Genomic DNA, 27418 nt, shown 5'->3' with positions numbered 1-27418 from the left:
CCCAGCTTTGGTCATTTGCTGGTGTCTGTTAGGTCACACACACACAATACTACAAACATACTATGAAAGGACATGAATTTAAGGCCTAAGCGTATGAGCTGTACGTTTCTAGGAATGTATTAAGCATTTTTTTCCACAGAAAGATAAGAGCTTAGGACTTGGCTAACCAAATGAACCCGAGTTGCTGTGCTTCTGCTCAGACTGTGTTGGTGTGCTTTGTGTTTGTGGCTCAGTAAAGCTTTCAGTAAAGGAAGAAATGCTCCTTTTCACATCTTTCAGAAACTCCCACACACGTTTGGGGACTGGAATTGTCGCTAATGGTCGGTCGACATAAGCAAAACCATATGTGGGAAAGCTATTAGCGCCGTGACATTGTGGCATCTTTCAATACCACCCTTTCCTTCTTGTGATTTGTGGTCAGCTCGTAAAATACCAGGTGTTGCAGAGATGTGTTGCCTTTTAATTTTGCTTTTACAGACCTGAGAAGCGTTTGTGGTGTATTATTTCAAGTTAAACGTTTAGCTGAAGGGAAATACCTCAAAGCCCAGCGGAGGGAAAAGATAACCAAGAGTTTATGAGAGCACAATTCATTAAATACAACAACAGTAGTTGGTATTCACAGGGTCCAATTAAGAATTCTGCTTTCTCTTCAAATGATACCAGATGCTAATACATAAAATCCAATCTGAAGCTCTGCAGTCTCCAGAGTTTTGAAGACGTCTCCCAGCATGCTTGTTGCTTCATTTCTAAGATTATATTCCCGTCTAGAAGTGCTTGGGGAGGGGGCACTAATTGCTGAAAGTGAGCTGTGCTCTCCTTGCTCATGAAGCACTCGTCCCTGGAGAGTCCTGCAGCTTTGCACACCCACAAATGTGCTCCAAGCAAAAATGCTGATTTTCTGTTTTATCTACTGCTCACAGAAAGATGACCCCTCACCACAGCGTCTCATGCGGCGAACCAATTTCCCCCCGCAGGAGCCTCCTCTCCCTCCCTAGGAATACATGATCTAAGGAAATTACAAATAATCCATTTCAATGACCTTAAATACACACAGTATAATTCCCAAAGCATGTCAGAAGCAGCTGATTTAGCATTCCCGACACAAACCTTTGATGCTTTGATGATCCGTGGGACTATTTATAAAGTGAAATAATCTGTTTAGCTTGGGCATTCAGCAGATGTAGTTGCCTTTTTGCCCTTGCTTGAATATCACTTCTCAATCCTTTTCTCACTTTCTCCTCCATGCAGTGATTGATGCCCCCAGCCAGGTGGCCGTGCGAGACATAACGGACAGCACTGCCCTGATCACCTGGTTCCAGCCCGTAGCTCAGGTGGATGGAGTCTCTGTGTCCTATGCCCCAGTCACTGACTCCTCAGACATGAACACAGTGGAACTCTCATCTTTGGACACCCAGTACCACCTGGCCCAGCTGTACCCAGATACGGAATACAGAGTGTCTCTGAGCGCCCATAGGGGGGAGATGACCAGCGTACCCATCCACGAGATCTTTACCACAGGTCAGAGACTCAACTCTCAATTTAACTTTGTTCATGTAGTGTCTTTTAAAATTAGCAGACAAAAATACAAGAGAAATATGGGCTTTGCTCAAGGGCCCAACAGAGACAGCCTAGCAGACTGTAGACTGTTGTAGTGAACCTACAACCAAGCGATCAATAACACAGGGCTTTAACGCTGAGCCACCACTGTCAATATGGTATACTGGTGTAAAGTTGGGTCTATGGACATAAGGACTGGGTTATTGATCACAAGGTTTTATGTTCGATACTCGGATATACTAAGCTGCCACCACTATTAATAAGATACAGTACGTACACAGTTGGATCCTAAGGACCTGTACATTACCCTTTTTCTGACTGTGTACTGGGTTATTGAACACAAGGTTGTGGGTTCAATACCCGGATCTACTAAACTACAGAGTAAGGTACAGTGGGTACACAGTTGGACAATAAGGACCTTTACCCTACCCTTTTTTCTGAAAGTGGCAAACCCAAAGCCTTGTGATCAATAACCCAGTACTCTAAGCCCCCTTTTTCTGACAGTGTACTAGGTTTTTAATCACAGGGTTGTAACCTTGTTACCCTGAGGTACAGTGGGTGCACAGATGTACATTGTCCTTTACCTGTACAATACCTGCACATGTTCAATACCCTTTTTCTGATAAGGGCAACTTAGAAGACCTGGGTATCAAACCCACAACCTAGTGATCAATAACTCAGTGCTCTTACCACGAAGCCACCACTGTCCATAAGATGTTTTATTGTACTGCATAAGACTAACGATAATCTCTAATAACAGTAAAGGTGCTTTACTAAGCTACTTGCATATGTCTTAAGGGTGACTGTGTTCACTTTCTCACCAGATAGGTTCCCTCAGTAAAGATGTACCCCCTAGGATACCACCCTGTGACAAGAGCATTACGTTTAGCACTGTTTTTCTGAGATTATATTTGGATATGCAGGATGTATATACAGTACATCTACAGTACTATCAGTTACATCTACTGTAGGTGCACGTTTTTGGTAATACTGATATTGCTGACTGTGACTTTAAACTATGAAGTTGTTGCACAATTCATCAGACAGACCCTACCGCGCCAATCAATGAAAGCACCATAGGACCACTGTGGACCACCACAAGACGAGTAACACTGCTGTGCCTGCACAGTTCTCAAACCAGCACAACACTTGTACCGGCACAATCCACATTAACATGTCACCACCGTGTCAGTGTCACTGCTGGGCCGAGAATAGTCCACCATCTGGTGCTGTGGTGGTCCCTTTCCTTTGATGAACAGAGTACACTTGGTTTGATAAATTGAACAGAAATAGATTAGCTTCACCCGGGAACTGGGAACACTCTATATGGTGTATATGTAGAGTATTTGAGATTTTGAGATTGACATTGTTAGACCTCCAGGGTCAGAGTCAACCCAGAGGACCACAAGAAGGCATTGTAGAAGGTAAAGGTGCACGTATTTGTCACTGTACACTGTACAGCGAAATATGTCCTCCGCATTTAACCCATCTGTAGTAGTGAACACACAGTGAGTACACACACACCCAGAGCGGTGGGCAGCCAACTCCAGCGCCCGGGGAGCAGAGAGGGTAAAGGGCCAAACAGTGGCAGCTTGCCGAGCCCGGGAATCAAACCCACAACCATGTTATCGATAGCCACCACTGCCCCTAACCTGGGTTGTTGTGTTTCAGACCTGGATGCCCCCAAGAACCTGCATGCGATTGAGCAGACTGATGAGACCATCACCCTGGAATGGAAAAACAGCCAGGCTAACGTCCCCAGCTACCGCATCAAGTACGGCCCGCTGTCTGGAGGGGAGCATGGGGAACTTACCTTCCCTTCAGGCCCACAGGACACCACTCAAGCCAAGATCACTGGTAAGGCTATCGTTTCGGTCAGAGATGGTCAGATCTTCCATGCAGTGTCTAATGTCAGTGTTTTTAGAAGGTATAGACTAAATTAATTTCAGCATTTCAATGTGGATATCAGGAGCCAATTAGTGAATAACCAGAACTAGCCCAGTGTCTGGCCTCTGCCAGGTATTTAAGGCAGCTAATCATAAATCCTTTTCCACAATCTCCAGTGTTCAGTGTGCAATTCAGCGCACTTATTTCCAAATGGGTCTCTTTGTTTTTTATGTCATGAAACATTCACCCGCCCACAAAGGGCCTACTTGGTGTGAAAATGGCCAGAGGGACTGTGCATTCAAGCCTTAAATGAAATAACACTGGCACTTGTTTCAATGTGAAAATCCTAGTCAAACAAGGAAAGTAGACTTTCCTTTTTTTCAATCTAAGAACGGCTCCTATTATACACAGTGCTTTGAGGCAATCTCATTCTCTAATGCCATGTGTTACTGCACGGAGGGATTAGCCAGGCTGGGGGAAAAATATATTCAAAACGCGTAATAGATTCTTTGTCTGGTCTGCTCCTTTGTCCTTGGGAGGCCCGTTCCCTTCATAAGGCACCGAGTCTGTTGTAATAACCGAGTGTGTTACACATGCGCACACGCACACACACTCACACACCTCACTACATGTCTCTTTCACACAGTTATTATCTATAATTGCTGTCACGCTCGTGATTTTATTGATAGTAAGAGTTTCCTCCGCATTAGGTGTAATTTCATGCTAGAAGACTCCTGTGCAGTGACCTCTGTTGGAGCCAATAGAGGCATTAAGAGGAGTAAATGCTGGGATTTGAGCTGGGGGCCCTTATCAGCAGGGGCTATACTGATCTAAGTGCCTCTTGTAAGACAGTAAATATTGCTTTTGGCCTGCAGTGAGTGCCTCTTTGATACAGCCAGTGGAGAAGAGGTGATTGAAATGGCACACGGCTGAAATTTAAAACTGACTGATGGCAATTATTAAAATAGACTACAATAGTGAAGCTTCTCAGACAGTCCAAAAACATCGTAAATACACCCCATGGAATTTCCCAGGACACTTTTATATTCGCCTAACTCAGTTTGTTTCACCTAATAATAATAAACCTTATAATCTACATGTACATGTGTTTATGGTTCTGTCTGGACATTGCATCTTCTTGTTTGTCTGTCTGGTCTATCCATCCTGTATGGCTTGTCAGTCTGCAGTCTTCAGCTTTCGGGTAGAGCGTCTGGGTTTATTGCTGACTGGATAGGGTTTGGGGAGGAGGGTGTTTATACTATAATGAACTGTAAATAGAAGGACAGAAGTTATTGGTGTGGATATTGGGGGGAAAAAAACGTCCAGCAGTCCACAAGAACTCTGGTACCTAGACCATACCCTGACTAAGGCTGCGTTCACACAGCATGTCATATTTGACGCTGTGTGGCAGTGTGAATGGTAAAAAACACACTGAATATGACATGTTCAGTTCCAATTTGGCTCACTTTCACTGGTATGGAAACCCGTTATGTGAACAGCCAGATCAGAATGTGTCTTATACTTGACATTCGCTGTGGAGACAAGAACACGGACGACAGCAGTGGCGGGATAGCCAGGTAACAGAGTTCTCATTGAGACAAAATTAGAAGGTCAGTATCGCAACCACTCCGTGTTTGAAGACATTTCTAAAGAAAGGAGGGTGCTGCTGCAGTGTCCTTTGACGCTTTTTTCAAATAAAAAGCTTAACAGTTTTAAAAAATCAAGGGCTTGACCCAAAGTAGTGGCCGTGGCCGAATAACATGCCCTTTTCCCAGCTGTCAGACACTGGAACTCCTTGATAGCTCCTGTGATGCTGGCAAAGATGAATTCTCATGTAAACTGTTTGCTCTTTCAGTTTAGGAGCATGAACTGTTCAGGCTAATGTCAGATCTTGGGTCATATTAAAAGATAGTGTGAACAGCCTAAAAAAAAAGAGAAAGAAAATTGGATTTGGCTCCTTTTACCTGCTGTGTGAATGTAGCCTGACTTACGAATTAAGTAATTAATATACAACCTTCGCTGTTTAACTCCAAACATAAATCTTCATAAATACGTATTGAATCTATTGTGTTCTTTGAGAATTTCAGCCTCATGACCTCTTTGGTCAATCTCTTCAACAGGGCTCAGGCCTGGAACAGAGTATGGAATGGGAGTGACAGCAATCAAGGATGAGAGGGAAAGCTTGCCCACCACTACCAATGCTGTAACTGGTAAGATGCTGCAATATATCACTTAAATCAAGCTGATCTCTGATGCAACATTCAAAGAGAAGGAAAAAAATGTTAATGTGATAAATTACACTTTTACAATTTAATCAAAGAACTAAAACCTTTAAATTATGCTAGATGAACATTAGGAATCAATGGATTACAATACAACCTAAATGTAAAATGTTCCCCAGTGTTTCCTGTACATATGCTTCCGAAAAAACTTTAATTTCTGTAGGACAGGGGTGCCCAGTCCTAATCCTGGAGAGTCCAGATCCAACACACTAATATTAAAATACCCCTGAATCACTTCATTGTTTGGATCAGGTGAGCTTAATTAGGGTTGGAACTCAATTCTGCAGGTGGTGAATCACCAGGACCAGGGACCCCAAGCACCCCAGGTTGTGACCCATTCACTGAAAACGAAAAGTCTTTAAGGAACCAGTGATTTTTCTAGGACATCCACATTAGGAGTCTTCTCAATGACTATTATTGGTGTGGTACTAGTCTGTCACAGGGACAGCAGTGTTATACCAACCACATGTAGCATATGAACTTACTTGCATGAACCCTAATCTTTCTCTCAGACCTGGATGCTCCTAAGGACCTGGAAGTGAGTGAGACCTCAGAAACCACACTGGTGCTCATCTGGAAAAGACCCTTGGCTAAGTTCGACTTCTACAGGCTGGTGTTCTTGTCTGCTGATGGCCATAGGACGGAGCTGGAGGTTCCAGGCAGTGCCAGCACCTATACCCTGAGGAACCTGATCCCAGGCATGCTGTACACCATCACCCTCACCACCGAACGAGGAAGAAAGAAGAGCGTACCAGCCATTCTTTCCGCATCCACAGGTCAGTAACCCCCTGACCACAGTAAACCCACACGGCCACTGATTCGCACTGCTATACAGTGGTCAGTTTTATCTGAAATAGCTATAACTTCACATTCTTGCCTTCTTGAAGTTCAGTCAATTTTGTATAGGCCTATGTTTTAGCTCTTTCCAAACCTCTCGGCCAGAAAGAGCGATTTATCTGCTGTGTAACTTCATTCGCCCAGCCACCAGGCATGGTAGGCCAGCTAAGGAATGGATTCCCTTTTATTTTTTTTCTCCCCCCAAAAATGGTCAATATTTCTTTTGGAGTGTGAAGGCAGTGTGTACAAAGCTCCATAAATTTCATTTTAGGTTCACGCTGTCTGCTACCCTCCTGGCCAGGGAGATCTTTTTTTTATCCCTATAGTCTGCCTGCCGCCAAGCCCAGGAGCCGAGCTGAGGAATGAATTGAATTCATTGTTACTTCCAACTTTACATTTCTGGTCTCCTTCAGTTCCACATTTACAACATGTGGATTTATTTTGCTTCTTAAAGTAACAAGGGAAAGACGAATACGGGTGATTATGCCATTTTTGTGGTGCTTAAAGTGCTGCTGGAACATCCAAACTAAATATTTCATTCCAAATAATACCCCTTGTATCCCCACGCAGTCGTCAAAGTCAAGGAAAAAGGGGTATGGCGTAAGGGATAAGACTATATTCATTCACTTGCCAAAGATATGGACTATGCCACACAAGCCACACACAAACAAAGCTCATTCATGTGATAATTGTCCAAATGAGGCCACGCCCCTCTGGCTTTGTGTGATTTGACCGCAATGAACAGTGGGGCGGGGAAATAAATAGGCCCCATGCTGAGGCGCCGGCTAAAACAGTGCCTCCGAAATCAGGAGCGCTATAATCCCCGCAAATTCATTTCTGCTGCCATTATCGACCCCAGACACGGAGTGCAAACATGAAGCGTACACTCTCCACAGGCCTATAATGGGATGAGGCGGGGTGGGGTGGAGTGGGGGCAGGGAGACCTCTCGGTCTGGGCCTTTCTCCTGATGGACAATCATTGGGTGCCACGCTGAAAGGATTACAAGGATTTCAGCTCAAGTGTCTGGGGACCCATCGTTTGTGGTCATTAAGGGACAGTATGCTTTCAGCAGCATCTGAGGATCTTGTGAATATACAAGCATACATTAACCCACACACATACAGTATATATGCATGTTTACAGTACTGAGCGGAAGTCTTAGACAGCAACTACTTAAAGGCATTTTAACCACATAAGTGTGGTTTTGCTTGGAAAAGCATGATATTCACATGACCATCACATGAACTTGCACCAGCAGCAGACTTTATTTCACTCAATGAAAGACTGATTAGCCAAACCAGGTGTGGAATGATAACTACAGTTAATACTGGGCTTCCTTTAGCAGAGATTTGAAATATGTATGTAAGTAAACACATTGCACTGACACTCATCAAATTACTGCTAAATTAAATATTATATATATTAATGCTTATGTATATATACATATGTCACTGTCATGCAAAAACCTTGTAAAAACCGTTCAGTGGAAGTCAAGATTTAATTCCAAGTCATTTGTGAGAAACACCATTGGTCCATTCATCATGAAATTGTGACATAATGTAAAGAACAATTACGTGGTAACTAAGTAAGGACACATTAATAATGTGACTATAAAGGTTAGGAAAATCAGCCTGTACCTGCTGACCTCTAAGGCATAAGCTTTATATATATAGCTTTGTGTTCTGGTGGACTGCATGTTCATAAATGCTCCAGTGCTTTTCAATATTATGAATGGTCAATTTTGATGTTTTCCTTATGAAAGAAAACAGAGGCAATGTACCAGTGCTAAAGCAAGGCCATATCTAAGGCATGCATGCATGCATGCATATAGAAATGCATATATATATATATATATATATATATATATATATATATATATATATATATATATATATATATATATATATAAAATGCTGGCGGGCAATATCGGACGTTGTATCTCAAATTTGGAAGGGTTTAGTGGTGAACTGACAAATATAAATGCTCCAGAATTACTCTTTTTACATTGACTTGCACTGAAAGTTAAGAAGGCTGACTATGAATATATATATATATATATATATGTCATGCAAAGACCTTTCAGTGTTTATATATATATATATATATATATATATATATAGTCCAAAATGGCAACTTTTTGACATTGTACCTATCTGTGAACCATTATTTCTATTAGTCATAATATAGTATAATGTAAAAAAGGCTGATGTAAAAAAAACTGAGATACAAGGTTTTGTCCCAGCCGAGACTATATATTATCCTAAATGTGATGAATTAGATGAATGTATAGCTGATGGGCCACAATGGAAGTCAATGGAATGCTAATTGAAAGTTTTGAACCTCGCTCACAATGTTACCTTTCATAAGCAAATTCTCAGCTGATGCCTGAGAAAGTCATTCACTCCGTCCTCATTGTCTTTCATTCCATTTTGCCCACCATGCTTGTGCCCACTTGAATGTGCATTGAGAGGATAATGGCAGCCTGTGGTGCATCTCCAAGCTATCTGCTCCTCTCGGCTCATGAATGCTGACGGAGCACAATGATACTCAATTACGGGTTGCGCTGCGCTGCATGGCTGCCCCTCACTTTTTTTGAAGTGTTCGGCGTACCTCTGCTCAGGCAGGCTACGCAGAACCTTCAGGAATTAATGGCTTCTCTCCAAGCCATTAATACCAGAGCTGCCTCAGCAAGCTGTTAAGTCAGGTGCATGGCTGCTGTTAATGGGCTAAGACCAAAGGGTGACTGCGCAAACGAGCCTGTTTATCACTGCAGACTTTACAACGGCATGCGCCCGTATATCACTGCATGGACAGATGTTTGTTCTGCATGGAACAGATGGAACGGAACTGGAGATCAACAGACGCAGATGTTGATTACTCTTGGCTCAGAGAGGGGACAAGTTTCTCTCAGATCATTCCACATAGTTTGTGCAGTGTGTTACTATTGTTGACAGTTCAGAAAAATGAACGAGGGAGTTTACAGAATTGCTGTATTTCAGCTGTCATGGAAAAAATCTCCAAATGGGTTCAGCATGTCCTCTTTTCTGGAGAGCTTCTAGTAAACCGAGAAATACAATGCATTGGCTTTACTTGATTCAAACGTACCATAGTCTCGTATCATATCACCGCTAACACAAAAAAAAATGTATCTCCAATCCAGATGTCATCATGAATGGACCAATGGAAATGTTAATTATTTTTTAAACTTTTTACATTGACTTCCATTGAAAGTGGAGAAGGTTTTTTTCTCTCTCCTGTAAAGCCAAACTATGCTAATGTATATGTCAGAGCCGTGCAAATGTAAGAGTGCTGTCAAGGTTAACATGGTAAAAGCACACTAATGTAATACTGTCAATTATTAATGTCATTGTTTAATGCTGTTAATGCATTTTTCTTTTATATTGAGCCTCCCAACTGTTCATATTTGTGCAGGCTGAATCATCAGTATGTTGCTGTACACTCTAGTAAAGTAAAAAGGGTTCAATGTACAGTTCTGTGCAAAACCTTTAGTTCCTGTGAAAATGAGACTCCTTATCTCAGCAGTAAGTGTTTATTTCCTCAGTAAAACTCCGATATTAGAATAAATACCAAAAACATTCCTACAATCAGTCTCCAATCTCCAAAGTTCTCCTCATGGAGTCTAGTATTATTTAGAGTTCTCTTCAGATCAACACCTGGTTTGGTGGTAAATCAGGGCTTAATGATGGTAAATCAGGTGAGCTGCTGCTGCTGCTGCTGCTGCTGCTGGAGTTGAACACATCCTCCACGCTGTGCTGGCTGGACTGGGGGGGCATCCAGGAGAAACCTGAAGGAACCGAGCTCTGTTCTTCAGACTAGCTCAAAAGATCTTACCTACGTTCTTCAGAATGAGAAGCTCTTGTTTCTTTTTACTGGATTTATGTTCACCTGCATCTGTTCTGATGAGATCTGGAGCTTCTACAAGCATACAAAAACTGTATGAGTGAGGGCAAGAGTGAGAGGCTTCATTTATGAGTTGAACCATTGACTGCTTATACGTCAGTTACTGTATAGATCTTTATAGCAGTATAGATAGTTACTGTATAGCATCTGTATAGATGCACAGTCATGCAGCTTCTGTTACTCTCACTGGAAGTTGGTGATGAAAACAGCAAACTGTATCCACTGGAAATCATCAGTAATTTTTCAAATTTCAAAGGATACAAATGTTGAATTAATGAAAAACTACAGACGTTTCACTGTAAATGACTGTAAAACATGCCTGTGTTTAGTGGTCTAATGCGTTACCACCATGGCCCAGGGGTGGCGAGTTTGCTGCTTTGCCATCAGCAGCCGCAGTCTGAGAGAGCATAATTAGCCATGCTCTCTCCTGGTGGGAAGATGGCGTTGTCTCCCCTCATCACTTTTAAGCTATCTGCCCAACATTGCTTAAAAGTGATGAGTTCTTGGTGTGGTGGTTGACTGGCTTCATATGTACTGCAGGAGCATTGCTAGTGTTAAGAGGAGCTACGAAAAGGGGGTTAATTGGCAATACCTAATTGGAAGAAACTATTTTTAAGTTGAGATTGGAGCAGAAAATGCAATTTACTGCCCAATTACACTAATGGAATGCAAATATAGGCCTGTTCTGATGAAGTTTGACAGCTATAAAATGCACACATAATGTAAATTTGCAGCAGTATGTTCTTCTCTGCACTAATTTGACTTAATTCAAATGTCAGGGAGTGGTAAAACGTTTTAGCTTCTAGAGAAAGAGTAAACTTTGAATTGGGTATAATGACAATGAAAAAGAAATGGAGAAATTGAGTTGTCACAAGTCCGGTTCTATGTTTTCTGCTTATATACTGTCTTGAGCTCTGTCCTTCACATCTGTTGTCATATGTCCTGTCTTGTAAATCTGGCACTTTACTACAGAACAGTATACTCACCCCGAAGAAAGAAGACCTAACTAGACCTCCACCCATCACGGCCCTGGTCATGGTCTTACTACAGGCCGTGCCCATTGTACACATGTACCTGTGCTCCACTGCCTGCTTGCTTAACCCCTTCTGTTTATCATCCAGACAACGAAAAGCCGCTGGTTGGCAACATGACCATCTCTGAGGTGTCCTGGGACAGCTTCAATGTTTCCTGGGAGCTGGAGAGAGGGGAGTTTGAGGGCTTTGTGATCGAAGTGGCCGACCCCGACGGCCTCTCGGAAGGCCAGAACCACACTCTTTCAGGGCAGAAGTTCAGCTTAGCCATCACTGACCTCTCTCCCAGCACTTTCTACAGGGTCACTCTGTATGGGATGTACAGGGGAGATCTCTTAGAGCCAGTCTTTGCCGAGGCCATCACAGGTACCATCGTTCGCTCGGTGCCGAGGCGTCAAGTCTCCTTTAAGCACCCTCTCTTTGTACCTTCACTAAGAATAACTCCTAACACGTTCTCGAGGAGCAACTCAGATCTAATACTAATGCCTTCACACTCTGTAGAACACACTGGATGCTGAATGATGACTAACAGCTAACGCTTATAGCAGTTAATCTAGCAGCATGCACTAATACAAAGGCTTATAAAGGTTTTTCTCCTCAATAACTAAGGATGCTGTTTAGTGGTTTACCACAGATAAGGAGTGGCATAAAACCCCCTTTAACCAGAATTCAGTTGAAATGTGTAAATACATCAAGTTTTAGAACTGGAAGTATCCACTTATGAGCAATATAGAAAGCAATTAGCCTTAGGAAAGCATTTGTTATTGTAATTTTACCAGGTTTTCAGGTGGTTTAGCCAGAATGCAAAGTGGTAAATCCCTGGTAAATATATGATAAGATACACTAATATTTAGGGAGTACATTTAATCTTTAATAGTTACTGCAATAATAATCTTTATGCTAAGCTATACAGACTGCTAACAGTAGGCCATGGTTGCCAAGCAGCATAAGCGTTTTTAAAAATTTGGTGTGTTAATATAGATTTATGTGCCTTTGAACATGGTTCAACCAATCCAGTTTTAGAATCATATCTATTAGCTCAATAAAGATAAATATAGACTATATGTCCATATGTTTGTGGACACCCCTTTATTTTCCCCTACATTCAGCTTCTTTTAAGCTGCAGCCATTGCTGAAACAGGTGTGTGAATGCACACACACAGGACTCTCTAGAGCAGATAAACATGAACCTATTGGCACCATGCCTAAGGCCAGGTGTGGGTTAGAGGGGTATAAAGCCCCCTCAGCATTGAGCTGTGGAGCAGTGGAACTGTGTTCTCTGGAATGATGGTTGGTGCTCCATCCAGTACTTTTGAAATTAGTTGAGGAGATGATCAATGGTGGGAATGGTGATTATCCAACATCCTGACAGCTTTAACATTGTTGTGGCTGAATGCAATCAAATCCTCAAGCAATCTAAATCAAAATCTAGTAGAAAGCCGTCTTTCCTGGACAGTAGAGACAGTTACTCCAACAAAAGCAGGATCAACTCTTTTTTTTCAAACCTTTGACTTTAAAAGAAATGAGCAGGTGTCCCAGTACTTTTGTCCATATAGTATTAATATGTCCACATTTTCTTTTTTTCTGTTGAACTGTAAGAGTGCTACCACCAAAAACCACAAGCCACCCTTTCACGTCGGCTTTTGTAGATCCAGCGCTAATGTCATACTGGACCACACTTGCGAGTTGGAGCATGCACACATTCAGAGCACACCTGCACTACAGCATAATGAAGCCCTGCACATTCTGCTCTGCCTAATCACAGACAAAGCCTGCAGGTGCACAGGCTGACCTCCCTCCATGATCACAGCCTTATTTATGCCTATCAGCCAAAGAAAAGTCAGGCTAATAATAGCCTTTTATTTTTAATGGGCCACAGACTACAACATGCATTGTAGGCATGCCAGTGCATCGTGTTTTGCATTTAAGCACCAGCACCACTATAGCAAATACAAAACCCTTCTTTCCCAGGACAGAAGATCATTCTGACAAATGTTTCCAAACAACGTAGCTGTGATAGCTCCACAGCCCACTACATTTTGCTGTTGACACTAGATATTAGCTCCAAGATGCAGTTTTTCAGCTTTGCTTGGTTACTCAGCAAATAAAGATGCCGACTGGGCAGGAGCGGCCTGCCAGGAAAGCGATCCCAAGGGGTTTTTGTCATTTCTTCTTAAAGATCTCGTCAGTATGCAGACTCGGTTTTCGAACTCTGCAACAGCCTTCATTCTCCAGCCTCACTTTCACACATTTTCTTGGCATTTGTCAAGCAGAGGCTGCAGGGGCCACAGTCGTGGTCGACTTGACAGTGTGCATGCTAATCGGTGAAATGAATAAGGCAAACCGATTAAGCTGAAATCAATCTAACAGCAGACCAAATGTATCCAACTTAAAACACACAATTTGAACTCGGTCCCATCTTAGTGCAGGACGCTAAGCCATAACCTGAACAACACCTCATTGTTTCTACACTTGTCATCCATTATATCAGCTCCACCTCCCAAATAGGAGCACTGTGTAGTTTTACAATTTCTGACTGTAGTCCATCTGTTTCTCTGCAAACTTACTGTTAGCCTCCTTTCACCCTGTTCCTCAATAGTCAAGACCTCCCCATCCCACAGGTAGTATTTGGGTGGTGGGTCAGCATTCTCAGCACTGCAGTGACACTGACATGTTGGTAGTGTGTTAGTAGTGTGTGTTGCACTGGTATGTGTGGATCAGACACAGCAGTGCTGCTGGAGTTTTTAAACACCTCAGTGTCTAAGAACAGTCCACCAACCAGCCAAGAGCATCCTGTGGGCAGCAGCGTCCTGTGAGCACTGATGACCACAGACTAGAGGACGACCAACACAAACTGTGCAGCAACAGATGAGCTTTACATCTACAAGGTGGACCAACTAGGTCTAATAGAGTGGACAGTGAGTGGACACAGTGTTTAAACACTATACCTACCCTCTTAGTGGTGGTCCTATGGGGTCCTGACCATTGAAGAACAAATTATGCAGAGAAACAGATGGAAAACAGTCTAGGTGGTATTCATGTCATGGCTGATCGGTGTATGGTAAGCATATATAGGCACTGATATTACAGAAGAACCACTTTTGGTACCTCACGACACTTTACCATTTGTTAATAATGTGTGAGGAACATTGTAAAGGTTCTAGACCCGTTAAAACCATCTCCTCGAACCATACACCCAGGCCAAGAACCATTTGTGAATTCCAGAAATTCTTCAGAAGGACTCTAGTCGTGACCCAGTTATATTATCTATAATTTGGCATGCTACAATCTTACCGCCTTAAGTAATGCTAGCATGAACGCCCGTGAACCCCTTTTTCCACAGGTTAGCTGGCGCCTTGTTCCTCCTCCAGGAACAGACGGCTCTTTGTCCGAGCTGAGAGACTTAGCAGAGACCAGCTCGATGAAAGTGATCTGTGGCTACCACATGTTAGCACTCTTTAAAACGCCCACACATCAACCCCCCTCCAACACTCCTACTGACAGTTCTCTCAAGCTAGCGCTCTGCGCTAATGAAGAGTGACAGCTCCACAGGGTTTGTCCTCGCTGGGTTTCATTTCCAACCACTTCTTCCCTTCGCAACAAGTAGCTAGTGATTCTCACATCATCCTGAGCTGGAGAGGAAGGAGAGGTCCAGTCCGGTCAAGTGTTTGGAGGCCCTCTCGTCTTTGCTGTAGTATTCAGAAGAGTTACAGCAACTGCTGAATAGGACGGGTTAGTTAAGGACGACAACAAGAGATTTGCTAAGTGTGGTGTTGACTGGGTTGGATGCAACAATGGCTGTTGAATCTGAAACTTCCACCATCCACCAGAAGAACCTTTCCTCAGTAATGAAGGCAAACATTGACATACTACTGCAGTGCTTTGGAGCACTTGCTTATATGCCCACTTAGCTTCGCTGTTTCAATGTACTCATTGTTTTGTGGATCTAATGGCTCTTTTCTTGGCTTGAGATAATAACTGGGGGGATGCTTTGCTTTCTATGTAATGCTGCACTCAGAACGGCCGTCATTAAACTGAGAGCTTTTTAAGGCTACAGATGGAGGGACAGAAAGTTAATGGTGTTTCAGGTTGCTTCACTCGCTTGTTTCTCGCGCTACTGTATTTGACTGCCACAAAGAGGATTAAGCTGCGAGGCTTCACTTCATGATGATAGTCATACTAGTAATCCCACCAACAATACATGATGAATTATGGATCACATCAAAGGATATTTTGTTACACTCACTTTTTGCACGTCTATCCATGCGCAGAAGAAAGCTTATGCTAAGCCGTGAAGGGTTCCTGCATAGTAGATCATGTTCCATGATGCTAATGACCTTAGACGGCTTGGAGAGTGAGAACAATCAGACTTTTTGCATCCGACCACATTTATGTGGTGGTAATGGCACGATTTTCTGGAGACCAAAGGAATTAGACAGCAAGCCCTTGAGATTTAATACTTAACCAGCTTGGGTTGGCAGCAACAAAGGCCTTTGTTTAAAGCGTGATCATTTGTTTGCTCAGCTCACCCTGGAGGTTTCTCAAATGCTATTTTGTCTTAGAAGATGCTTTTCCCAAAATCCGATCGTAAACCAATGCCACATTTGGAACAGCGGGCTTCTTCTTCTTCTTTCTCCGTCAACAAAATTTGTTGCATGTTAAATAAAAGCGTAATTCTTCTACAGAACTCTTATTTGAAGACAGAATTTAAGGGCTAACATTGTGCTACACTACATGTCCAAATGTATGAATGTGTCTGTTCACAATCAGTTACTTTAAGTTGCACCCATTTCTGACACAATTAGCTTGTCTAGCTCTGTAGAAGTACTGCAAATAGAATAAGACTTCCTGCAGTAGATAAACAGGAGCCTATTTGCACCAAGTCGAATGCCAGGCGTGGACTAGAGCGGTAAAAAGTGATATATATGGCTGGTGCTCCGTTCAATACTTTTGGAATGAGTTAGGAAGGTTGGGAATTATCGAGGTAGGGTGGTGACCATCCAACATCCTAAACTCACAAATACTCTTGTCGCTGAATGCAATCAAACTCTTACAGCAATGCTCCAAAATCTAGTAGAAAGCCTCCTCTGAATAGCAGAGACAGTTGCGGAAAATGCAACAGGCGATCAGGTGTCCCAATACTTTTGTCCATATAGTGTGTGTAGTATCAAATTCATCAACTGAGATACTCAATGGTAACTATACTTTCCAAGACTTAAAGAACCATTACCTTTCTTACTAACATTTCTGTGTCTTTGGTGTTCTTGATAGAATGGATGGTCTAGATTCTCTCAGTTGTTTCACTATCTATTCAGAACCTCTTTGCATGTTCCACCTTCCATGTTCTTGCCTTTACCTTTAATGTAGCACCCGTTAACCCAAAGAAGCATGCAAAATAACCAGGTGTGGGCCTGAGGGTTCAAAGATCTAAATGACTGCTTTAATTAAAAGCTAAGATGTTTGGAGCTCATCAGAAGAACACCTGTATTCCTTTATACGTCTAGAGGCCGAACCGGAGGTGGATCATCTCTTCGTCTCCAAAGTCAAGACGGACGGTTTTACGCTGGGATGGACAGCTCCAGAGGACACCTTTGAAACTTTTGTTATCAAAGTCACTGATTCTAACGGATTGGCCGAGTCAAAGCAGATGAGGGTATCAGGAGACAAGAGAACAGAAGTGGTCTCTGGTCTCGTTGAGGATACAGAGTACCAAATCGAGCTCTTTGGGATAATTGCGGGACGGAACTTCCAGCCCGTTTTGGGCGTAGCTCGAACAGGTATTTGGTTGCATTTTCTACAAGCAATTGCTGCAAGCCAATGAAGGCGCAACTTGACCCATGACCTAACTGGTACTTCACCTCCGTCCCTTCAGAGTGATTTCAGTGCTGCTCACAAGATGATTTCAGCTATGTAGACAGTCTGTTTAGTCTAGAAAGTAACCTCTTCTTGCGAGTGTTTGTTCAGTGCTGTGTCAAGCCTCGTTTGTCTTATGTGTCATATCTGTGTTCCTGACATTTCTGTTGCTGGTCCTGAGTCAGGCTTAGGCAGAGCTTCCCAACCTTGGCAATAGAGTATCCCTACCATGCAGATTTGAGTGTTTTCCCTGCTCTAGCACACCGACTTCACCTTAAGAGGGGGTGGTAAGAACAGCAAAAACACTAACATATGCTAATTAAGGGTTACTGTAGGACCAGGGTTGGGAACCACTACTTTATATACTAATGGATTTAACTGGCAGTCCAGTGCTATCTAGTAGGAAGGATATCAACCAGTAGTGTAATGGAAATACTATCTAAATAAGTTCCCTAAACAAAGATATCGTCCCATACATGATTCCGGTTTCTGTAATGCTTGGTTACGAGTCCCCTTGCCTTACTGACAGTGCCAATTCTGTCAGGTAAGGTTCACACCACTCCCTGGTGAGAATTCCTGTCTATTTTAGTCCACTCCTTCGCTAACGTTGTGCTTCGTGTTCAAGCAGAACATGATATTGACATTTCTACATTCCAGGACGACAACTGTAGGGTGCATAGGTTCAAATCTGTGAGTGATTTCCGTCAGAGTGGCACTTCGGACTGCTGGGCAATATAAGCAGAGCTTAATCCCACTTCTCAAATAGACAGGAAGTCTCTCTAGTTACTGGTGTAATCCCAGAGCTTGACTTTTGTACTGATGCTATATTTTTAGGGGTGCCAAATAATGCATTTATTGAGTATTTAAAGTTGTTTAGTGTTTAGATATATGTAATAGTAAGCATGTGACTTTGGTTCGGGCTGAAAGTGCTCAGATGTGGTTTAGCAGGCCTACTTACCACCCTGTTAGTTTACTCTGAGAAAGAAGCACAGTAATCTTTCTTTTATGGTGGGCTTGTAGAAGAAAAAGAAGAGAAGAAGAGCTCTGCTTTTATTGGCTGGTTTACATCCCCGTGTACAGCAGCCACATCACAGTAGCCATGTAGCACAGCATAGCCTAGCCTAGCACTGTGACAAGAACATTTATTTTTTTGCAATTATTTTCAAGCCTTATCGCATAGTGCTGTTTTCCTCCTAGCTAGCTGAAAAGATTGTGGCCAGTCAGCTGGGTTGTCTATAGCTTTTAGCCTAGAACACGTTCACACAGCGTCCAACCAGCCCTTCTCCCTTATACAGTTTGCTTAGCATTAGCTTTAAGTCTTTTAGCCATTCCCCCAGCTCCCCTGCACCGCAATGACAGCGCCACTGTTCCTCAGCCGGCCTACCCCTAAGCCTCTCTTCCATTTTCACCCATATTTGCAGTGGCGTTTAGCTTCGAAAGGCTTTCGCTAGCGGGCTGGGTGTATGTTCGGCATTGTAAGGCAAAGGGAACTTGAACAAGTGTTATAGAAGAAATGATGCATGTGACTAGTTTATATACCCGTAGTGTAGGATATACATTATCTAGCAGATTTTATAGGCAAAGATCACAATCACTGCCTATGCAATGAAAAGTGAGCTCCACAGACTTGCTCAGGACCCTCAAATGTACTCAAATCTCTCTTTTTTCTCTTCCACCCTATTACCTCTCCTTTGTTGCTCTCTCTCTCTCTCTCTCTCTCTCTCTCCCTCTTTCCCTCTATCTTCCCTGCTCCGTCTGATGTCTTTAACTGGCCGTCTAGTCACGGGTCTTATCCATTGGACGGAGCAAACCGCTCCGTGTCTGTCCTGAATGTGCGTCTGTCTCTGGTCGTCCGGCTCTGTCCAGGGGGCCTCTCTTTCCTCTTGAGTGTGACGCTGGCATGTCTCACCATTGTGCTCCTGTAATGGGGCAAGTTAATCTCCCCCGTGTCTGTCACGCAAGATTCCTCGGCCCGGCGTTGACAAATGGCCGTGAGGCCTGTGTTCTTTGTTGTGTGCGTTTCTCATCTGTGGTTTTTCCACTGTTCTTCTCAGCCATCTTGATATTAACCTCGATACCACTGTCAGCTGGTATCGTAATATCTTACTTTTCTACATTTCTGAAAAAGACTGTTCAGGTCTTTGGGTGACTGAGGACTGGTTCTCATTTCTGTGCTCTTCAACTGGCTTGAGATACTTTTCACCCACCTTTAATGAATTGCGTTTGTCCTGTGTTTTGTGTCGTCTCCTGCAAGGCCTGGGAACACCAAGGGGCATCCGCTTCTCTGAGGTCACCGACACTTCTGCCACTGTTCACTGGACTGTGCCCCGAGCTAGAGTGGACAGCTATCGGGTCACCTACGTGCCTATACAAGGCGGTAAGTTCCCACCATATAAAGACTGTACAGTTTGTCCCACTTATATTACGTGTGTGTAATAACTGTGTAGTTACACATTAACAATCATGTAATAACAGTGTAACAACTGGTGCACTATTGTATGTTACAGACGCATTACAGAAGTACAGCTTGTGTAATTGACTCACGCAGATATAATAACAATGTATTGGTACTAATACTACTGGTGACGTATTCAATGGTACAGCTGGATGTGTAATTACACGTGTATCACTGTAAATCTTAATAGCTGTTACATTGTTATACATGTGTAATAAGACAAAGGTAACTGTATTTATATGTACTGCTGATTGTCCTGTAAGAGCTATTAAGATGAACTTGCATGTCATAACATGAGTCAATTACACAAGCTGTACTTCTGTAATGCATCTGTAACAGACAATAGAGTCGTTACATTGTTATTACATGATTGTTAATGTGTAACTACACAGTTATAAGTGACATTTAACGTAACTACAACTAAAATGGGGGAAATGACATACTGCCTCATGCAGCATGCCCTTCTACGCAGAATTATATTTCATATTGTGTAAGTGCTTCTCCATCTGACGGTTGGTGTAGACTCAGAGTATTCTCAAGGGTGTCGGTAGCAAACCTGCTAACTCAGGAGATGACAAAACCATTTTTTGTGCAGCTACTGAACTGACAGCACACACACTTTAATACACCATGTGTGCCATATAACTGCTCTTATATGTCTTTTTTATATTTCTTAAATATGACTTGTCTTACTGTGGAATGTCAGGCCTTGTGATTTATTACACACAGCCTCTTATGTAAGAAATAATGCAGTTTTCTTGAACCCAAATCCAAGTTTTTACAGACACAGACACATCTGATGTGACTGACGATCTTAAATATTCCCAGAACATTGACATAAAACATTCCTGAAACCTGATGTGGTTTTCCTTTCTTTGAAAAGTTGGTATGATATATTAGCAAAAATGTCAGGTCTTTAATCTCCCACGCAGAAACACAGTGTCCTTTTTGGCCTCGGAATAATGTGCTCAGGTTTTCAGATCAGAAGAGCATGCATGCATATCCGCAGTTATGAAGGCCTGTTAGTGGATGTCGTCTATCACCGCCGTCTGCTTTACCCATCAGCGCCTGCCTGCTCAGTTTGACACTTTGTCATTACGCAGAGTTTTCTTAGACAGTGATGCCCTCTTGTGGCTGTTGGCATCAAGTGCCTGAATCAGCCACATTCAGCGGTTAAAACTTGGCTGTCTATCGCGCCCTGCAGGCAGTCCTATGACGATCACAGTTGATGGAGGAGAGTCCCACACAGTGCTGCCCAACCTGACCCCTGGAGTGACCTACCAGGTGACCGTCACAGCCGTAAAGGGACTGGAGGAGAGCGAGCCAGGGTCTGAAAGAGTTACAACAGGTGCGGCACAAAAAATACCTCACACCGAAAAATGCATTACATGTGCTTGATTCAAACAAGCACATCAATTCTAGATTAATTAATATATTGTAATAAGTAATGTATCAACAATTTTACCAATTATCAACAATGTTATGATCAATATTCAACAATTATTTGATCAATAGTCAGAGCTACTGGATCCAAATCCAGTGACTACCTCTTTAATAACTTCTTGATCCATACACAGTAACTATTTAATCTATAATCAAAACTATTTGACTTATACTTAAAAACTACTTTATACATCCATCCATGCTCAATAACTGCTCAATTTATACTTTATATCTATTAGATCCATACTCAATAACTATTTAATCTATACTCTATACTAGTAATTGATACTAATATAGATTAAATAGTTACTTAATAACTATTTAATCTATACTATACCTATTTGATACATACTTTATAACTACTTGATTTATACTTAAGTATCCATTTAATCCTTACCCAATAACTATTTGATCTATACTCAAAAACTATATCTATTTGATCCATACTCAATAACCTTTTGACCCATACTCAAATACTATTTCTATTTGATCCATAATCATTCACTACTTTATATATCTTGAATAACTACTTGGTCCATACTTAGTAACTACTTGACCCATACTTAATGACTATTTAATCCATAATCAAAACTATTTGATTGATGGCTACTTGATACATCATCAATTACTGTTTGATCCATACTCAATAACTACTAGATTCAAACTTAACTCTCCATTTGATACAAACTCAATAGCGACCTTATCCATACTCATTTACTTTGATCCACCTTTAATTACTGCTTGATCCATTATAAAGTCCAACAATTTATTCCATATTCAATAACTACTAAATACTTCATCCATCATCAAAACTATTTGACCAGTACTCAATAATTAATTGATTAGTGCTCAATATAGTTTCGATCCATATTCAAAAACTCTACGTATATATACTCAACAACTTGATCCATACTCAACACTGATTTGATATTGATCTAATTATAATACATAAAAATAATATTAACTACTGTGGTCCTCTATGAGATGTGATTTTTCCCTTACTTATGAACTGATCAAATCTGAGCATGTGTTTGTATGTGTTTCCTATCAGCTCTGGATAAGCCCCGAGGTCTCACAGCGATCAATATCACAGACACTGAGGCTCTGTTGCTCTGGCAGCCTACCATCGCAACAGTGGACGGATATGTGATCACTTACAGCGCAGACACTGGTAACTCTACAGATCACCCCTACCATGCCTTCTGAAACGTAAAGGCCTGAGTGTCCTGTGCACTGCAGTTTCATGCTTCATTTGATTTACCATGCTTGAGCCATGTCCTCAGTTAATCATCAAGTTCTAGAGAAGAGTGTATGACCCTCCAGCAACAGCTGGTTTAATACTGTATGTCAAGGCAAAAGGTATTCCCATAGCTGAGTGCAGAGTTTGATCAAATTCTTTTTGCAGTGCCTCCAGTGATGGAGAGGGTGTCTGGGAACATTGTGGAATTCGAGATGAACTCACTCATACCTGCCACTGAGTACACTGTTAAAGTCTATGCAGTGAAAGAAGCAGCCAAGAGTGCAGCCACCACCACACAGTTCACCACAGGTAACACGCATACACACACATATGCACCACATGTCCAAATGTAGAATGAATGCAAAGTAAAGTACCTGATAAATGCATTAAGCTAGTTTAAGTTGCACCCATTGTTGACACAGATGTGCAAATGCACACACACACAGCCTGTAGAAAAGCACTGCCAATAGAACAGGACTCTCTGGAGAGGATAAACATGAACCTATTGACTCTCTGGAATGATGGTGCTCCATCCAGTACGTTTGGGATGATTTGAGAAGTTCGTCAACATCCTGACCTCACTAATGCTCTTGTCGCTGAATGCAATCAGATCCTCACAGCAATGCTCCAAAATCTAGTAAAAAGCCTCCCTCCCTGGACAGAAGAGACAGTTACTCCAACAAAAGCAGGATAAACTATTTTTTATACTCCTGATTTCAGAAGAAACAATGAATAAGCAGATGTCCCAATACTTTTGTCCATATAGTGTATATGATCATTAGCCTACAAGAGAGCCTGTCAGGTTGAGACACAGCTATATTGAGTAACTGCATTGTCTTTTTCTAATGATTGAAGGTTAATTTTGTACACAGGGTCTATTTACTTTGCCCTGGGCCCATTAAAAAGCTGCTTATGCCTTATTATATTATACATTTAGCAGTAATGCCAATCCTAAATGTGTGCTCTCTGCTGCAGATGTGGATGCCCCTCAGGACCTGGCAGCCAGCAACATCCAGACTGAGAGTGCCATGCTAACATGGACAGCGCCGCGGGCCGAAATCACCGGCTATATCCTCACCTACGAGTCTGCTGATGGTGCAGTCCGGGTCAGTGGAAAACCTCCAGAATCCTTCCTTATACAATTTAGTATAATTTGACAATACTGTATATATATATATGCAGTCAAAATGGTTATTAAATTCAAGCTACTTATGTTCAGGAGATATTTCTGAGGACGTTAGATAGAAAATAATAATCGACCTAAATAAGAAAGTTGATCAAGAAGCTTCTACAGAAAAATGAAAACAGACCAAAAAGAACAACAATCAAATCCAACAAGACCAGAACAGTGGATTAGACAGTCCACCCCACAGTCCAGACCTTAACATCGTTGAATGTTTTTGGGAGGACTTTGAAATGTGTCCGTTTTGACTGGAAATGAATTGTTATAGTTAAGAACCACTGTTTTAGTACTTCACTGGTTCTGGATTTGGTTCTCTCCAATACACTGTAGGGTATTTTAAGGGGTCGCCTCAGTGCAGTAACTGATCATGCTGTCCTGTTTCAGGAAGTGGTTCTAAGCCCCACATCCACGTCCTACAACATGGGTCAGCTGAGCGCCTCCACCGAATACACTGTGCGTCTACAGGCCATTTCTGGCCCCATGAGGAGCCGGATCATTTCCACCGTCTTCACTACCAGTAAGTCTGTGCACACATAGAGTACAACATTATGACTACCACTGGCCAAGGGGCGACATATGAGCTGTGGAGTCCCACCACAAGCTAAACTAAAAGTTGTGAGGTGGGCAGCATAGCCAGTTAGTCTCAACCACACTGTGTACTGTGCCTCCCTGACTGTGGCCTAGAACTTTACAATCCTCCATACTATAGTCTAGAATTTTACTAACCTCCTTACTGTGGCCTAGAACTTTACAATCCTCCATACTATAGCCTAGAACTTTACAAACCTCCTTACTATAGCCTTGAACTTTACAAACCTCCTTACTGTGGCTTAGAACTTTACAATCCTCCTTACTATAGCCTTGAACTTTACAAACCTCCTTACTGTGGCTTAGAACTTTACAATCCTCCATGCTATAGTCTAGAATGTTACCAACCTCCTTACTGTGGCATAGAACTTTACAATCCTCCATACTATAGCCTAGAATTTTACAAACCTCCTTACTGTGGCTTAGAACTTTACAAACCTCCTTACTGTGGCCTAGAACTTTACAATCCTCCATACTATAGCCTAGAATTTTACAAACCTCCTTACTGTGGCCTAGAACTTTACAATCCTCCATACTATAGCCTAGAATTTTACAAACCTCCTTATTGTGACCTAGAACTTTACAATCCTCCATACTATAGCCTAGAAATTTACAAACCTCCTTACTGTGGCCTAGAACTTTACAATCCTCCATACTATAGCCTAGACATTTACAAACCTCCTTACTGTGGCCTAGAACTTTACAAAGCCCCATGGTGTGACCCAGAACTATACCAATTCCCCTTACAGTGGCCTATAACTTTACAGACACTCTTGACTGTGGCCTAGAACTTTATAGACCCTCCTGAATATGGCCTAGAACTTTACAGACCCTCCTGAATGTGGCCCAGAACTTTAGAAATCCTCCTTACTGTGGTCTAGAACTTTACAAACCTCCCTTACTGTGGCATAGAACTTTACAAATCCCTTATACTATGCCCAAAACATTACAACCCCTCTTTACCATAGCCTAGAACGTTACATACCCCTTTAATTTGATCCAAACATTTTCCAAAAATGCTTAAGCCTCATCTCTGTGTGTGTGTTCTAGTCGGAGTGTTGTACAGACACCCCAAGGACTGTTCCCAGGCTCTGCTGAATGGGGACACCACCTCTGGAATGTACACCATTTACCTGCGTGGTGATGAGAGTCAGCCACTGCAGGTCTACTGTGACATGACCACAGATGGAGGCGGCTGGATGGTGAGGAACTAACCTCCACTTTTCCTTAACTCTGAATACTCACAATTGTCCCTATCATGTATCTGCATTGTGGCTTCGAGTGAACCTATGTAATTAATGCAGTGATGCCTACGCCAGCTTTGACTCTGCACCTACACTGCCTATTAACACATGCAAATTACTGCAGTTTATACAACAGCTAGCTCTAACCACATGATATGGCTGAGAGAAAGCTTTCTATCTTTGGCTTCTAGCTGTCAGCAGTACTTTTTTTATCATAGTAGTATCAGCAGCAGTGATGACCTTATATTTAGCAAAAGCAAAATGCAGATGTTTGGGTCTCCCTGGTCCCTGGTTTCCTTTTTTGTTATTGCTTAAATAAGCTGTTACTCGCTTATTTATTCCCAGTAACAGATATTTTGGCCAGGAGAGCCCAAACTTTGATGCCACTGTATAGTTAGAAGATGACTAGTATTAAAAACGGAAACCTGACCTTATCATATATGCTGCTACAGGTGTTCGTCAGAAGGCAGAGCGGTAAAGTGGACTTCTTCCGGAACTGGAGGAACTACACCGCAGGATTTGGAGACATGAATGACGAGTTCTGGCTTGGTATGAACTGTGGGATAATACATTTGAAATGCACTTCCTCTGTGATATTGAGGTGAATCTCTTTGCTCGTTGTGTTAACACTCATTCACTCTCATTGTGTCCAGGTCTGTCCAACCTGCATAAGATCACCTCTCTGGGCCAGTATGAGCTGCGAGTGGATCTCAGAGACAAGGGCGAGTCGGCGTACGCTCAGTATGACAAGTTCTCTGTGTCTGAACCACGCACCCGCTATAAGGTGCACGTTGGAGGCTACAGCGGCACCGCAGGTAAAATTACACCTCTGTAGACATTCACATAAAAACATGTTGTTGCTGTCGGACCAAACCTTCTGAATTTTCAATGGAAGTCATTGATTTAATTCCAGGTCATTTTGGGGGATTTCTTTTGGCTCATTCACTATGGAATTTTGACACAATGTAAAAAATACATGCCAGTTTCAAATTGTCAAAAAGTGAAAAACGGCAAAAATACAGACAATGTTTTTGTGTGACAATGACAGTATATGACTCAACTCTTTATATGAGCATAAAAGGTAGTAATAGAAAATAGACGAAAACAATATTTCAAAATGATCCAAATAATCCTGACCATTATTAATAATTCATATACTCCATAATACATAAATAAAATATTAAGTGCAAATATTCAGGCACCCGGTTAAATCCCAAAGAGGATTTATTCACTTATTGAAATTTTGGGAGTAGGAACACACCTGAAGCCACTCCTCCCTAATCTAACATCTTATAGATACCATTGCGACCCTCCACCACCCCGTCACCTCCCCTTTCACCCTGTCAGCTATCATTCCTGGGACCACACACATGAGGGGGGACTTGGCTTCCTACCACAAAGCAAAAGCCAGCCGAACTCCAGCCCTAAACATCCTCAGAGCTCTCCCCCTTCTCTCATAAGCTGAAGAGAAATTCTTACTCAGAACTATGTAAAGAACATTGTGTCACTGCCTAATGATTTGTTACATTTAAAACAAATGTTCTGAATTTCACTGGTGTTTACGGACTGTGAGCTCACTCAACACTGACACACTGGCCCATTTTTGTGAGCTTAATAGTAATCATCCATTTCCATTATAATAATCATGCTTTGGTAATCCTTTCTCCTAGGTGATTCGATGACCTATCACAACGGCCGTCCGTTCTCAACTTACGACCACGATAACGACATCGCCGTCACCAACTGCGCTCTGTCGTACAAGGGAGCTTTCTGGTATAAGAATTGCCATCGGGTCAACATCATGGGCCGATATGGGGACAACAGCCACAGCAAAGTACGAGACCAATACTTACATTACAGTTTATTATTATTATTATTATTATTATTGAGTTTCTA

At 42.2% G+C, this 27418-nt stretch overlaps 1 protein-coding gene across 3 annotated transcripts in view; it reads left to right on the top strand.

Annotated features, from left to right (window-relative positions):
* The window catches only part of tncb (tenascin Cb), a 53668-nt gene that overhangs the window by 22656 nt on the left and 3594 nt on the right, over window positions 1–27418 (top strand). Inside the window, exons 7-22 of one of the 3 annotated variants that reach the window (XM_072664499.1) lie at window positions 1249–1518; window positions 3229–3414; window positions 5565–5654; window positions 6239–6502; window positions 11607–11882; window positions 17021–17293; window positions 19624–19746; window positions 21029–21172; window positions 22319–22438; window positions 22673–22816; window positions 23483–23613; window positions 24075–24207; window positions 25329–25480; window positions 25975–26071; window positions 26176–26337; window positions 27193–27356. In XM_072664499.1, coding sequence (XP_072520600.1) covers window positions 1249–1518; window positions 3229–3414; window positions 5565–5654; window positions 6239–6502; window positions 11607–11882; window positions 17021–17293; window positions 19624–19746; window positions 21029–21172; window positions 22319–22438; window positions 22673–22816; window positions 23483–23613; window positions 24075–24207; window positions 25329–25480; window positions 25975–26071; window positions 26176–26337; window positions 27193–27356 — 2729 coding nt within the window. The remainder of the gene's footprint in view (window positions 1–1248; window positions 1519–3228; window positions 3415–5564; window positions 5655–6238; window positions 6503–11606; window positions 11883–17020; window positions 17294–19623; window positions 19747–21028; window positions 21173–22318; window positions 22439–22672; window positions 22817–23482; window positions 23614–24074; window positions 24208–25328; window positions 25481–25974; window positions 26072–26175; window positions 26338–27192; window positions 27357–27418) is intronic. The other 2 variants (XM_072664500.1, XM_072664501.1) reach the window with 2 other exon arrangements.

This window comes from Salminus brasiliensis, chromosome 20 (assembly GCF_030463535.1).
Source record: "Salminus brasiliensis chromosome 20, fSalBra1.hap2, whole genome shotgun sequence".
In the NCBI taxonomy this organism is placed as follows: domain Eukaryota; kingdom Metazoa; phylum Chordata; class Actinopteri; order Characiformes; family Bryconidae; genus Salminus; species Salminus brasiliensis.
This window is presented reverse-complemented; position numbering and strand designations above follow the sequence as displayed.